General features: G+C 43.7%; 1 protein-coding gene across 3 annotated transcripts in view; it reads right to left on the bottom strand.

Moving 5' to 3' along the window:
- Positions 1-207: 207 nt before the first annotated feature.
- Positions 208-16,210, bottom strand: part of RNF24 (ring finger protein 24) — a 94,683-nt gene continuing 78,680 nt past the window's right edge. For all 3 annotated transcript variants that reach the window (XM_025398751.1, XM_025398752.1, XM_025398750.1), the window contains exons 5-6: positions 5,037-5,116; positions 208-4,237 (exon numbers count right to left, since the gene is read on the bottom strand). In XM_025398751.1, coding sequence (XP_025254536.1) covers positions 4,099-4,237; positions 5,037-5,116 — 219 coding nt within the window. In that variant the 3' untranslated portion in view covers positions 208-4,098. The remainder of the gene's footprint in view (positions 4,238-5,036; positions 5,117-16,210) is intronic.

Consider the following 16,210-nt stretch of genomic DNA (forward strand, 5'->3'; position numbering starts at 1 on the left):
GCTCTTCCCACATTAGTAGGAATGTTCCTTGAATACACTTGTCTGGTATCGCATGAGCAGAAAAGGAGAAAAATTATACACACACACATATACACATGTGTGTACATGCATAAATGATCTCTGGAAGGATACCCAAGGAACAAACTAAGAGTAAGTACTCATGGAGTGAGAAGCTGAGCTTGCTGGGCATCAGGAACTCAAGAAAGCCTTTTAACTACTTTATGATTTGTGAACCACGTGAATGGACTACCTATTCAAAACATTAAGAAAGGAATACACAGCACTGAACAACGAAGTCAGAGTTCACTGTGGGCAAAGGCAGAGATGACCAAGGAAGAAAGGGGCCAGGTGAACCTGGGCCTCAGGGAAAGCCCCTACAGCTCAGGAGGCTTTTTGGCTGAGGTTCTATTCCTATCATGACAGCAGAGGAGCCCATGTGACCCAGATAATGTTATGTGGCATCAGCAGCCCCCGTGACACCAGGCCTGCTGCCCACCAGGCTCTGGGCACCAGCTAACCCTCACAAGAGGTGCCAGGGGTGTTATTACAATACCTGGGTGGTAGATAAGGAAAAAGAGACTCAGAGGCTAACCTGCAGAAAGGCCTGAGGCTAGTGAGTGGCAAGAGGCAATTCCATCACTCTCAGCACTCTGCCTAGAGCTCTGGGGATACCGCCCAGAATGGATTTCATAATTCCCAAAAAGCCTCTCAGAAAAATAATTCCTACTTGTTCAAAGTAGCTTAGAGCAGGATCAGGCCATGGAGATGACATGATTTTGAAGTGGGGTTGTGAAAAGGACAAGGCCCAAGGCTATTCCTCTGATGGATCCAAGGGGCTTGGCACTGGGGAAAAGGATCTTCTTGTCAAGAACAGGGTATCCGGTAATGGTGGGAGGTCCCCTGTATCCCTCAGCTCAGACCTTCCCAGAGGTCACCTGCCCCTATTTGGCCATTTCTTTCCTGCCTTCCCTGGCTAGGCAAGCACAGGCTCCAAGGACCTTATCTGCCAGGGACACCAAATCACAAGTGGCAAAGAAAAGCAGATGTCAACTTCCTAGTGTCTGATACCGACCCAACCAGGAATCAAGTCAGGCTGGTTTTGTTCCGTTTCTGAAGCCAGCTGAATTCAAATGTCTCCCTAGCAACTACTACTGATTCAGCCACCCATGGAGTCCAGTTGCGGCTGAGTTATGCTCCACTAACCCACAGCAGACCAGCAACATTCTATCTTTGAGCTGCTTAAGAAACACACAAAGGATACCAGCCAGTGGTCCAAGAGCAGACCAGAATCCCCACGCATCTACGCAGTAACAAGTCCCAGCAACTCCTGAAGATAGATGTGGAAAGGGTGACTTTACCATGGGGTTTGAGTGTTTACCTAAGAGAGTATAAAGGGGTCCCTAACTCATTCTTTAAAAAAAAAAAAAAAAAAGGATTGTCTTTCAAACAAAAAACCCTGCGATTTTAATCAGAATTAAAGGATGTAAATTAAAAGGCCTTCTATTTGCATGTACAGCAATGCAGATGCACAGGCCCGCCCTGGTGGAAGACCCAGATGCAGGGAGCAAATACTCAGGTTATGTTGCTAAGAGTCGCGGGAACTACTGTTAGTGATACTAGGCTTGCCGCAGGAGGATGTCACGCTGAGAAAGGGAGGTGACTACGAGCAGAAAAAGTACTCTCACTGTTCCAGCTTCCAGCCCAGTCCTAGCAGAATGAATGCATTTTGAAATCACTCCACATTCACATGTGCTGAGAAGGTTGTTAGTGGTCCCTCATCCAGGCAAAGCAGACCCAAGATGGTGCCGAGTGCAGAGTGCAAACATTCTTGTGCTTTCCTCTCACGGCTGGAACTATCTGGGCTTTGCGCCCTGGTCCAGTGCTACGTGTCAACCCCCTCAACATGCCTGTGGCTCTGACACAGGGGGATGAATTAACTTGCCTCTGTTCAAATATACAGACTTGGTGAGGCTGTCTTTTGTTAGTACTGATGCACAGGGACAGAAAAAGGCTGCAACTGAAAGACTAGAATCCTGCAAAAGCTGTGAGCAGCAATAATTTGCAGTACTGATCATAGGAAATTCCTCCTTTGGGGGAAAAAAATTCTCTTTCCTATTAGAGCAACATAACGGAGAAGTGACATCTGTCCCAAGGCCATTCCATGGAAAATGGTAGCTGCTGGTAATTAGTGAGGCTAGTCCAGAAGCAAGCCTCCTTCTGACATTGGTCACTGAAAACAGCTCACTATAAACGGGGTATCTTGCAGCATTCAATTCTATCGTGCTACAAATAGAGAATGCAAAAAGACGGTGAAAGTAGGAGTGCATACATAGTTCTTTTCATGGGTGCCAGACAGGCTAAGGCTTTCATATAAAAATATTCCTCACTTTCCTTGTCCTGTTTAGGAAGCAGTCCAGTTGGCATACCACGAATAGGTCACACATAGGAAATGGCCTATTTTGACCAACTGGATTTGTAATTTTCCAAACTGGATTCTGTCCAGCACTTTTCTAGACTAATGGAAATTTTCCTCCTCATCTGACCCCAGCCATCTGAGCCAAAGACAGGTTCCCTCTCCTAAGAGGACACAGGTTGGATTCCAGAAAAAAATCCTGGAGTCATGCCAAGAGCAGAGTAGCAAAGCTCCCTCCCTCCATTCTCCATGTCACGCAGACTGTATTCCTAATGAAAAACTTCCCCTACTCACATCTGTGGGATGGAGTGGGGCAAAGCAGTTGATGAGGAATTGAGGCAGGCGCTCCTAAGATGGAGGGAGGTGGAGAGCAGGGCTGTGGAAAAGAATTTTCCATCTGACCTGCTGCTTTCCATAGCTAATTTATACAATATTCACAAATCCTAATGGACTCTGAGTCATTTCTAGAAAAGTTGGACAGAAAGAGCTAAAGAGCAGCATGCGTTTCTCTCCTATAAAGACACTTTCACTTTCGCAAGTCCAAATACTGAGGCACACACCAACGGTGGACAGCCCTGCAGGAGCTTCCTGAAATTATTTACAATTCCAAATGGATCACCAGCTGCAGAATTACACAGGGACCTTATTTGGGATAAAGTGTTAAAAAGTGAATGACAAGCATTTTTTTTTTTTTTTCTGAAGTAGAAAGAGAGAGAGGGCAAGAGACGGAAGAGATGGAAGGAGGAGTGGGAGAGGCCAAGGGGTCGGCATCCCCTTCATCCAGCTTGGCCAGTAGTATGGGCCATTCTCAAAAAGCCACTGCTCTTTGGAGCCACTCAAGGGGTTCACAGTGGCTCCCTCCTGAGGCGGTGGCAGTGGGCCCACAGCAGCTACACTGGAACCACAGTGCACATGTGGGGATGTGGGCAGCCTCCTGGATCACTCAGGGACAGTGTGGACTCAGGGCCCACCCCCTGCTGGGGCTCTGGATGGGCCTCACTGGTGCATAGGAGAGGGAAATGATAAGAGGAAATGGCTTCTGACTAGGCCTTTCCAAGTGCATCTAATGTTTTCAGCTTAGATGATTTGATAGCAGGTGTTGTAATCCTGAGGGGGAAATGGGTGGTGAGGGACACTGCTACTCAAAGCCCTTGGGTTCCAAGATGGCCTTATCAAAGGAATATAATATGAGCCTTGTGGGCACTGCCTCACCGACCACTGGCGGCTGGTTGTGCTGGTTTTACTTGGCTCAAGGGCTGCTGGAAGGATTTGCTGCTACAAGGGCCTGCATGGCCTATATAGAAACCCATCCATCCGCAGGTGGGGGTGTGGCTTTAAAGACCTGCTCTTAGTTCCCTTCTTTACCCTCCTGCTTGACATGGAGATGAGACTCCAGGAGAGAGAGTGTAATGGAGTTAGTAAGAGACCCTCATGAAGTTTCTTGAGGCAAACCCGCAGGCTCATCCACTCCTCTTCTCTCGGCAGGGGGTAGTGTCAAAGTGCTTTGGTTGTCACAAGACCCAGACACCCAGGTTCCCAGCTTGGCTGGCCCAAGAGTTCTTCATGAGGCAAAAGAAGTGGCAGCTGGTGTCCTAGGTAGAGAGCAGCCAATACAGACACCGCTTGTGTTCCTCCTGGCTCCACACGGATGTCGTGTCCAGCAACAGTCTGATCCTTGTGGTAAGCTATACAATGTTCTCTGCCCCAGGAAGGGGTCCCTGAGGGGGTCCACGGTCCTGCTTACTATGCAACTGGGCCAGCTGTAGAACTGGCATGTTGCACAAGGGACATACTTTACGAACCTCCAGCCACTTAATAAGGCACCTGCAGAAGGAGACACCACAGGGGGAAGACATCAGTCCTATGCTCATGGCACGGCTGTTTTGCTGAACATCTCCATATCTGTCACCCGGACAATGTCTACTGTACGGTCCAAGGAGCTCCCCTACTAGGTGGTGAATGGATGTCACCCCCTGGAGAGAGGGAAGAGACAGAGGCAAGGAGAGGGGAGAGGCCAAGGGGTCAGCAATCCCCTCCTCCTTCTAGAGCCTCCCATCTTCCACGTGTGAAGCCACAGATAGTATGTGATACCCTCAGTTGCCCATGATTCCTTACAAGAACAAAGTACACTGAGGAGGGACATAAGAAGTAGGAAAATAAAATTTTCTAACAGAAATACAAAACAAAAAGTTGTAAGAGAATGAGAAATATTAATATGTCTGCAGGAAGTGGGAGGAGAGGGCCCCACACTACCATTTATATCCAGACTTCATTTATTTTGATTTTAAATAACTATGGTTTTCATTTAAATAAGTTTTTAGGAGATGGAGGCTCTCACTGGAAAGTTCCAGCTAAATAGCTGTTTATTGCTTGGGCTCCAACTGTAGACCCATTTGGCTCTCTGCCCATAGTTCTGACGTGGTGGTCACGTTCCACCACTCTGCTGTCTCCTAATGTCACGCACACACACACACATTCTGCCTGTAGGGTGCTGTCAGCTTTCTGCATTACAGACCAATCATGAAGCCATCAAGCTTGTCTGGCACTGCCCTAAAACCCAAAAGAAGTTGGTCGATGTGCCTCAAACTCGGGTCCCATTAAACAATTCCATACCAATACTCACTTTCTGTGGAAGGCGTGCTTACATGGGCAAATCCCCAACTCATCTCGAGGCTTGAAGTCTTCTAGGCACACTGCACAGAGCTGAAAGACAAATGCACAAATGAAGCCAAGTGTCTGTTAAGTACCCTCCCAGGTACAAAGTAGAGTGCAGGCTCCTAAGGCTCAACCATTTGAAGGGACTCATGAGACTCTTATCTTAAAAAAAAAAAAAAAAAAAAAAAAAAAAGGAATGAATAAATGAATGAAAAGAAACAGGCCCAAATAGATGAGTCTCCTGCTCTTCCTGTCCCACATCTTCAAGGAGGTGGGCAGATGGGAGAAGACAGAAAGCAAGAGGCAGCTGCCTTTACTTCAGTGCATCAGAAGTGTGGGACGGAGGGAGGGTTACTCTCACATCTGCCAGCTTAACCTGCTGTCCCTTTCCTGGTGTGCCAAAGGACTGAGGCTCCCTGGGTTCTCCACCTTGTCAGCAGCACAGCCTGGCTCCCAAGCACTCACTGAAAGGGACTGCTCAAGGCCTGGCAATCTTTTCTCCTGTTTTTGTGGTACAGCTTGCAGTAACACGCTATTTATAGTTCCTGGGGCCTCCCACTTTGGCACTGTCCTTCTGTCAGTGTCTTTGTCATATAAAAAGTTACTGAAGACTCAGTTAACTCTTGAACATGTGCAGATGGGACCAGGACTGCTCTCAGGCGATGATTAGTCTCCATGGCTTGGAGAGAGGCCTTTGCCTTCGTACCCAGGGGCTGGGTTCCAACACTGTTTCCTGGGCATTCACCAGGGCCCGTGGATACCACGTGTCACCACACTGACCCATTTTACAGATGAGTAAACAGAAGCTCAGGAAAATAATGTTGCTTGAGGCCATTTAGTTGGAGAGTGGCCAGGCCTGGCTGGGGACCCAGCTCTGTTGCACTAATGTGCTACTGTGCCATTTCTTTCTCCTGCCCAGTGGTTGAACTCCTTCCTCCCTACTTGCTTCCCTGTCCATTCCCAAGGATCCCAGTTCAGGCCATCACCATTTCTAGCCTGGACTGTTGATGGCTTTGCTGTCACTAGTTTCTTAACCTATAACACGTAACCCAGTCTTCTTAGGTTATATAACATCATCTAGGCAGGACATGTGGCTCTTGGTGCCCAGTGAACAGTGCCATGTTGGTTTTTAAACATCCTTGCTGAGGTAGCTTTCAGGGCCTTGTGTGTACGACAGACAGGATCTTCACAGGAGGAGGAGAATGGATAACTGTGCTCTGTTGGACTCAGCATCCCTACCAAGATGGCAGGGGAGCAGGGAGGAGAGCAGGATAGGTGGCTGGCCTTGGCTCAGACACACTAGCTGTGTGGCCTCTGCCCTCAAAGATTCCTCACAGAGCTCTGTTCCTTCATTTGTACAATAAGGACATGACCTGCCACACCCCACACAGGGCTGTCATCAGCTCAGCTTGGAGGGCAGGGCTAAGGATACAGTAAGGCGGTCTACCAATGCCAGTTGTTTTTATTGATGTCTACATTTTATAATGGAAGTACTGTTTTCAAGCCCATTTTTGTTTTCTGAAGGGAGGTTGAGAATAAGCTGTGCTTTGGTAATGGTAAGAATCCAGCAGTTTCAGCCTAGTGGTATCTTTTTGGGCCTCAGCTTCCCACCTGTAAAGAGGGAATGATGCTCCCATCTCCTAGACTGTGTGATTGGCCCTCTGGCCTTCAACAGCCAGTTTTCCTCTCAGCCCCACCTTCCGAAACAGGGTCAGGACTGTCCTCTGGAGATTTAGCACTGATCCTATTGACGCACAGGTTGGATGAGTTGCTTATTTTTATTCACTTATTTTTCCAGGACCCAAAATTAGATTAGTAGCCTTTCCAAAATGGAGTTTGTTTCTTTTTTTTTTTTTTTCTTTTGGAAACGGAGTCTTGCTCTGTCGCCAGGCTGGAGTGCAGTGGTGTGATCTCAGCTCACTGCAACCTCCGCCTCCTGAGTTCAAGTGATTCTCCTGCCTCAGACTCCCGAGTAGCTGGGACTACAGGTGCACGCCAACCATACACAGCTAATTTTTTATATTTTTAGTAGAGACGGGGTTTCACCATGTTGGTCAGGATGGTCTCGATCTCTTGACCTTGTGATCTGCCTGCCTCAGCCTCCCAAAGTGCTGGGATTACAGTCATGAGCCACCGTGCCCAGCCCTAAAATGGAGTTACTATTAATGGTATAATGTGCTATTATGTTCTGAATAAACAAATCCTAAAACTATAGCCACCTGAGAAAAAACAAGATAAACTCCGACACGTTAAATGCTAAAGGTGGCCAAAGTCAATGGCAATCACAAAAAGAGAAAAGCCTCAGATGACTTCCTAGAAGTTCCCTGAGAGCCAAACTCATTTTACAACTTTCCTTTACAGATATTTTGCAAATAAACTTTCATTTCCAGTATTCAATGAGATTGTTTCTCCAGTGTGACTTCCCATCACCATTAAAAAATTGAGATACAATTAATGTACTATAATATTCACTCCTTTAAGTAATATTACAATTCACAGGTTTTAGGTATAGATTTGTGCAGCCATCTTTACAATCTAATTCCAGAACATTTGCATCAAATGCCACCCCCACCCCCCAAAAAAGCCCATATTCATAGGCAGTCACTCCCTATTCTCCCCTTTCTCCAATCTCTGGCAACCAACCACTAATCTACTTTCTTTATTGATGGATTTGTCTACTCTGGACATTTCATATAAATGGAACCATACAATATGTAATCTTTCGTGTCTGGCTTCTTTCCCTTAGCATAATGTCTTCAAGGTTCATCTACATTGTAACATATATCAGTACTTCATTCATTTTCGTGGCTGAATAATATTCCATTGTATGTATGTAATGCATTTTGTTTACCCATTTATTGGGTAAACAATAAAAAAAGTGTTGATTGCCACTTGGGTTGTTTCTACCTTTTGGCTATTGTGGACAATGCTGCTATAAACACTGGTGTATAACTATCTGGCTGAGTACTTGTTTATATTCTTTTGGGTATGTATCAAGAAGTGGAATTGCTGGGTCATATAGTAACTCTATGTTTACCTTTTTGAGGAGCTACAAAACTGATTTCCAAAGTAGCTGTACCATTTCATTCCTATCAGCAGTACGTATGGGTTGTAATTTCTCCATATCATCACCAATACTTATTCTTGTCTTTTTTTACTATAGTTATCTTAATGGGTGTAAATGGGTCATTTCCTTAATGACTAATGATGCCATGCCTATTGACCACCACATATCTTCGATGGAGAAATGCCTATTAAGTCCTTTGTCAATTTATTAGTTGGCTTATTTTTCTTTTTATTATTAAGTGGTAAGAGTTCTTTATATATTTTAGACTGAACTCCCGTATCAGACAGCCAACTAATTTTGACAAAGGTGCAAAAAGCATTTCAATGGCAGAAAGAAAGCTTTTTCAACAAATGATGTTAGCGCACTGCACATTCATAGACATTAAAAACACAGGCAACCTAAGCAGAAACACAACCAAAGCACAATCTAAGCAAAGCAATCAAAGGAAAAAATGGATAAACTGGACTTGATCAAATTAAAAAACTTTCTTTCTGCAAAGGACCCGTTAGGATGAAAAGACTGGGAGAAAATATTTGCAGACCTTTTTATTTTGCAGGCTTATTACTGAGTTCTAAGAGTTCTTTATACATTTTAAATACCAGACCCTTATCAGATATAAGACTTGTGAATAGTTTCTCCTTGTGGGTTGCCTTCACTTTCAGGATAATGTCCTTTGAAGCACAAAAGTTTTAAATTTTTTTTTTTGAGACAGTCTTGCTCTGTCACCCAGGCTGGAGTGCAGTGGTGCCATCATAGCTCACTGCAGCCTCAATCTCCTGATCTCAAGCAATCCTCCAGCTCCTCAAGCCTCAACCTCCCAAATAGCTGGGACTACAGGCACACACCACCACACCCAGATAATTTTTTTTTTTTTTTTTAAAGTACAGACAAGGTCTCCTCACTATGTTGCCCAGGCTGGTCTCGAACTCCTGCACTCAAGCAATCTTCTCGTCTTGGCCTCCCAACATGTTGGGATTATAGGAGTAAGCCATGGCTGGCCTGATGAAGTTTAACTATTTTTTCTTAGCTTGCTTGTGCTTTAGATGTCATATCTAAGAACCACTGCCCAATCCACAGCTATGAAGATTTATACATCTATGTTTATGTCTCCTTTTTGTTTTTTAGAGACAGAGTCTTGCTATGTTGCCCAGGCTGGTCTCAAATTCCTGGACTCAAGGGAGCTTCCCCCTCAGCCTCCCAAGGAGCTGGGATTACAGGCATGTGCCATGACACTGGGCTCACCTATGTTTATGTCTGAGTGTTTTATAATATTAGCTGATACATTTAGTTCTTTAACTTTTGAGCAATCTTTGTATATAGTATAAAGTAGATGTCTAAATTTATTCTTTTGCATGTAGATATCCAGTTGTCCCAGCACCACTGATTGAAAAGACTATTTTTTTCCCACTGAACTGTCTTGGCACCCTTGTTGAAAATCAACTGACCATAAATGCTTGAATTTATTTTTGGACTTGCAGTTCTATTCCACTGATCTATATAGCTATCAATATACCTATGTCACGCTGTATTAAATACTGTAGCTTTGTATAGTAAGTTTTGAAATTGGGAGGTGTGAGTTCTCTAACTCTGTTCTTCTTTTTCAAGATTCTTTTGGCTATTCTGGATCTTTTACATTTCCATGTGAATTTTAGAATTCATATGCTTGTCAATTTGTGCTTAAAAAGGGCAGATGGGATTTTGAAAAAGATGATATTTGGTAAATACTTTGGATACTACTGCCAGCTTACCAATATTAAATTTTCTAACCAATGAACATGGGATGTCATCCCATTTATTTAGGTTTTATTGTCTTTTCAATGTTTTATAGTTTTCAGCATATAAATCTGGGCTTCTGTTGTTAAATTTATTCCTAGGTATCTTATTATTTTTGATGCTATTACAAATGAATTTTTTTTTTTTTGAGATGGAGTTTTGCTCGTTGCCCATGCTGGAGTGCAATGGTGTGATCCCAGCTCACCGCAACCTCTGCCTCCTGGGTTCAAGCGATTCTCCTGCCTCAGCCTCCTGAGTAGCTGGGATTACAGGCATGTACCACAATGCTGAGCTAATTTTGTATTTTTAGTAGAGACAGGGTTTCTCCATGTTGGTCAGGTTGGTCTCGAACTCCCGACCTCAGGTGATCCGCCCTCCTCGGCCTCCCAAAGTGCTGGGATTATAAGTGTGAGCCACCATGCCTGGCCACAAATGAAATTTTCTTAATTGCTAGTGTGTAGGTTTAACTAGTTTTTGTATATTGATCTTATATCTAGGAAACCTATTGAACTCATTATTAGCTCTCATAGTTTTTTTTTTGTTCTTTTCTTTTTCTTTTTTTTTTTTTTGAGACAGAGTCTCACTCAGTCACCCAGGCTGGAGTGCAATGGCATGATCTCTGCTCACTGCAACCGCTGCCTCCTGGGTTCAAGCGATTCTCCCATCTCAGCCTCCTGAGTAGCTGGGATTACAGGCACCCACCATCATGCCTGGCTAATTTTTGTATTTTGGTAAAGTCGGGGTTTCACCACGTTGGCCAGGCTAGTCTTGAACTCTTGACCTCAGGTGATCTGCCCGCCTTGGCCTCCCAAAGTGCTGGGATTACAGGCATGAGCCACTGCCCTCAGCCTCTCAGTTTTTTTTTAATTTAGTATTCTATAATATTTATAAAGTCATGTCATCTGCAAATAGACAGTTTTACTTCTTTCCCATCTGAATGCCCTTTATTATTTTTTCTTAACTGCCCTGGCTAGACCCTTGAGTAACAAGTTGATAAAATTGATAAGAGCAGGAGTCCTGTCTTCTTCCTTGTCTAAGAAGGAAAACTTTGTCTTCAACCATTAAGTATAATATTAGCTGTGGGCTTTTTACAGATGCCCTTTATCAGGCTGAGGAAGTTCCCTCTATTTTTAGGTTTATTGAATTATTGAATGCTTTTATCGTGAGAGAAAGCTGGGTTTTGTCAAAGGCTTATACTGTATCTACTGAGATGACCATGTCTTTTCTTCCCCCATTTATTCTATTAATAAGGTGTATCACATTGACTGATCTACTTATGTTGAACCAACCTTGCATTCCTGGGATAAGTTCCATTTGATTACGGTATATAATCTTTTTTTATATACTGTGGGATTTGCTTTGCTAATATTCTGTTGAGGATTTTTACACTTATATTCATAAGAGATACTGGTTTGGCATTTTCTTTCTTTGTAATATCTTTGTCTGGGTTTGTTATCAGGGTAATACTAACCTCTTAAAAATGAGTTGGGAAGTGTTCCCCAACACTCTTGTCTTTTTTTTTTTTTTTTTAAATAATCTCACTCTGTTGCCAAGGCTGGAGTACAGTGGTGCAATCATGGCTCACTGCAGCCATGACCTCCTCAGGCTCAGGTGATCCTCCCAGTTCAGCCTCCTGAATAGCTGGGATGACAGGCACTGCCATTCCTGGTTAATTTTTGTATTTTTTGTAGAGATGGGGTTTCACCATGTTACCAAGGCTGGTCTTGAACTCCTGGGCTCAGGCAATCTGCCCACTTTTGGCCTTCCAAAGTGCTGGGATTACGGGTGTGAGCCACTGTGCCCAGCCTATCTTGTCTTTTTTTTTTTTTTTTTAAGTGAAAGAATGAGTCCTATGATAATGTCAGGCCTGTTGGAAGCTAGGCTAATAACAGACATTTACTGATTGGTCAGTTTATAGATACTTGAGTTTGTTTTACATATTGAAAGTCAGAAAGGTACTTAATGGGATCTCCAGAAGGCAGAAGAAAGCTGGGTCAAGTCACTCAAAAGTAATTTTTTGCAACTTGGAGAACAGTAGAAGCTTCACATCTGTGGGGGCAGTAGAGGTATCCTGATGTACTGGTTCCAGATGCAAACATCCCCATTCTACACACAGAAGCTAGATGACTTGCCCATTCTATTCAACTTCTCTTTTTTTCTCTTTTTTTTTTTTTTTTTTTTTTTGAGACAGGTCTTGCTATGTTGCCAGGCTGGACTCCAGGGTGCAAGTGATCCTCCTGCTTCAGCCTACTGAATAACTAGGACTATAGGCACAAACCACTCTGCCTGGCTAGTAAACTTTCTTAAACCTCAGTATCTGCAAATGCAAAATAGGGAATAATACTTACCTTGTCTAAATTTGTCAAAGTGTTAGTTCCCTTGCTCCTAATTATATGAAGAAGCAGACATCTTGATAATCTTGTCACCTTTTGTACATGATTCCATGTATATCACACTATTATACCCATAAATAAAACAAGTCCTAGGTAAAAATGACTTTAACTACAGCATGTGTGTTGGAAACAGGCACAATTTTCTAGTACTCACAGAGTGTATGATCTCTAAAATGCCCAAGTAGGAAGGATTTAATAACTTCCAAGTGGTTGACATAGTCTATAAATTTACCTCAGATACAGACTAAGGAGTGGAGAGTCAGGGTGAGAGGAAGACAGTGTCACACAATGAAAATGATCTATAGCTCAGGTGATTCAGCCAAAATGGTTCTTTTCCTTTTCTTTTTTTTCCCTATTCATTCATTCATTCATTTATTGAGATGGAGTCTCGCTCTGTCGCCAGGCTGGAGTGCAGTGGCGTGATCTTGGCTCACTGAAACCTCTGCCTCCCAGGTTCAACCGATTCTCCTGCCTCAGCCTCCTGAGTAGCTGGGACTACAGGTGCCCACCACCAAGCCCAGCTAATTTTTTGTATTTTTAGTAGAGATGGGGTTTCCCCATGTTGGCCAGGATGGTCTCAATCTCTTGACCTCGTGATCCGCCCACCTCAGCCTCCCAAAGTGCTGGGATTATAGGTATGAGCCACCACACCCGGCCTTTTTTCATCCATCTATCTATCTATCTATCTATCTATCTATCTATCTATCTATCTATCTTAGAGACAGGTTCTTATCTATCTATCTATCTATCTATCTATCTATCTATCTATCTATCTATCTATTTATCTTAGAGACAGCCTCTCACACTGTTGCCCAGGCTGGAGTGCAGTGGCATGATCATGGCTCACTGAAACCTTGACCTCTGAGCTCAAGCGATCCTCCTGCCTCAGCCTCCTGAGTAGTTGGGACTACAGGCATGCACCACCACACCTGGCTAATTTTTAAAATTTTTTGTAGAGAAGAGGTCTCACTATGTTGCAGTCTGGTCTTGAACTCCTGGGCTCAAACGATCCTCCTGTCTGAGCCTCCTAAAGTGCTGGGATTACAGCTGTGAGGCCACTGCACACGTCCAGTTTTCTTTTTAGATAATCATTCTGTGACAGTGGTGGTGGGCATTCATTATTATACCTTTTCTTGAATACTTATAAGGATATCACATCGTCTGCAGAGGCAGCAATTCTGGTTCAGAGATGTCATTTAAGGCTAGAATCCTTGAGAGCTAGTACAGCAACTTAAAGATGGTTTTGCCACTCAGGATAAATTTGGCTTTCTTGTTCCAAACTGAAGTACAGCAGGCAGCTTCTGTGGCCCTTGTGCTCACGTGCTTGCCCCATTACTGACTGTACTTGTCTCACTGACTAATGACTTTCTCTCCTGTGGGATCTGTGCTCCTGGAGGGAAGGGAGGGACTATACTCTGACAAATCAGTCTCGAGGGTCTGGCACACTGTTGGCTCCCTATAAATGCTTTGGATTTTTAAAAGATGTGTTAACAATTTTAATCTGTGACCAACTTCAGCTGAACTCCAGGTATTTGTATACTGATTCAAAAATAAATTTAGGAGCCGGGCATGGTGGTTCATGCCTATAATCCCAGCACTTTGGAAGGCTGAGGTGGGTGCATTGCCTGAGGTCAGGAGTTCGTGACCAGCCTGGCTAACATGGTGAAACCCTGTCTCCACTAAAAATATAAAAAATGAGCCAAGCATGGTGGTATATGCCTGTAATCCCAGCTACTTGGGAGGTTGAGGCAGGAGAATCGTTTGAACCCCGGAGGCGGAGGTTGCAGTAAGCCGAGATTGTGCCACTGCACTACAGCCTGGGTGACAGAGTAAGACCCTTGTCTCAAAATAAATAAATAAATGTAGGAATGTGATTTGTAAGAAGACTGATCAATAATCCTAGAAAGACCAAGTGGATTGAATCTCCTATATAAGAAAGGGACAAAACAGAACTCACATAGCCAGAGCCACTTTCTCACTGCAGCAAAAGGAAGGGGATGAGCCTATGAGGAGGTGAGGAGAAAGAAGAATAAGGAAGCAATGTCTTTAATGCCACTCCACACAAGGGGCACTCCAATAGAGTTACTTTGTGTAGTCTTTTTCTACAGAAAGCAGGGCAGAGCAGGGCCACAGGGTGTTGCCACATGAATCATCTCCAATAATGAGATGACACATATGTCAGAATTATACAACAAAGGTCTTTTGTTTAAGGTCTTTATAACAATGCTCAAATGAGCAATCATGAATGCTCTTGAAATAAATGCTAAAACAGATATTATTAGCAAAGGTATAGAGGATATAAGGACAAAGTGAATGAAAATTTTATTTTATATGTATTTTTGAGACAGAGTCTTGCTCTGTCACCCTGGCTAGACTGCAGTGGCACAATCTTGGCTCATTACACCCTCGACTTCCCAGGCTCAAATGATCCTCCCATCTCATGAGTAGCTGAGACTACAGGCGCACACCACCACACCTGGCTAATTTTTGTATTTTCTTTTGTAGAGATGGGGTTTCGCCATGTTGCCCAGGCTGGTCTTGAACTCCTGAGCTCATGCAATCGTTCCGCCTTGGTCTCCCAAAGTGTTAAGATTACAGCCGTGAGCCATCATGTGCAGCTGAATGAAAATTTTAGAACTAAAACAGAATAATCACAATAAAAAAACTTAAAGGATGGGCTCAACAGCAGAATGGAGGGGATAGAGGAAAGAATCAGTGAACTAGAAGACAGAACATTGGAAATTAGTCTAAACAACAGAGAAAAATTACTGAAAAGAAATTCTCAAGGACTTGTGTAACAACAACAAAGGGTCTAACATTTGTGTCACTGGAGTTCTGGGAGAGAGAAAGAGTGAAATGCAGAAAAAACATTTAAAGAAATAATAGCTGAAAACTTCCCATGCTTGGTAGAAGTCAAACCTATATATTCATGAAGCTGAGTAAACTGCAAATAGGATAAATCCAAATAAATCCATGCCCAGACATATCATAAATTGCTGAAAACTAAAGAAAAAGAAAAAAGTCTTAAAAGCAGCCAGAGAAAGTGATACATTACTGATAAGGGATGAATGATTCAAGTGACCTGATTTCTCATCAGAAATCATGGAGGGCCAGAAGGAAGAGGCATAAGAACTGTCAACCTGGAGTTCATATACAACAATATTCTTCAGGAATGAAGGTGAAATAAAAACATTCTCAGATGAAGGCAAACTAACAAAATTCATAGCCAGAAGACCTGCTTTAAGAAAATTACTGAAGGAGGCCAGGCACGGTGGCTCATGCCTATAATCCCAGCATTTTGGGAGGTCAAGGCAGGTGGATCACAAGGTCAGGAATTCAAGACCAGCCTGGCCAATAAGGTGAAACCCCGTCTCTACTAAAAATACAAAAATTAGCTGGGCGTGGTGGTGGGTGCCTGTAATCCCAGCTACTCAGGAGGCTGAGGCAGGAGAACTGCTTGAACCCAGGAGGTGGAGGTTGCAGTGAGCCAAGATTGTACCACTGCACTCCAGCCTGGGCAGCAGAGTGAGACTCCATCTCAAAAAAGAAAAGAAAAAGGTGGAAATACACATACCATGCAAACAATCAAAAGGAAGCTGGAGTGGCTATATTAACATCAGAAAAATATTTCCGTTTTTTTTTTTCTTTTTTTTTTTGAGGTAGGGTCTTGCTCTGTCACCCAGGCTGGAGTACAGTGGCACAATCTTGGCTCACTGCAGCCTAAACCTCTTGGGCTCAAGCAATCCTCCCACCTCAGCCTCCCAAGTAGCTGGGACTATACATGTGTGCCACCAGGCCCAGTTTTTTTTTTTTTTTGTAGAGATGAGATCTCACTGTGTTGCCCAGGCTGATACTGGACTCCTGGGCTCAAGCAATCCTCCCACCTCAGCCTCCCAAAGAGTTGGGATT

The sequence above is a fragment of the Theropithecus gelada genome, chromosome 10, assembly GCF_003255815.1.
Source record: "Theropithecus gelada isolate Dixy chromosome 10, Tgel_1.0, whole genome shotgun sequence".
Classification (NCBI taxonomy): domain Eukaryota; kingdom Metazoa; phylum Chordata; class Mammalia; order Primates; family Cercopithecidae; genus Theropithecus; species Theropithecus gelada.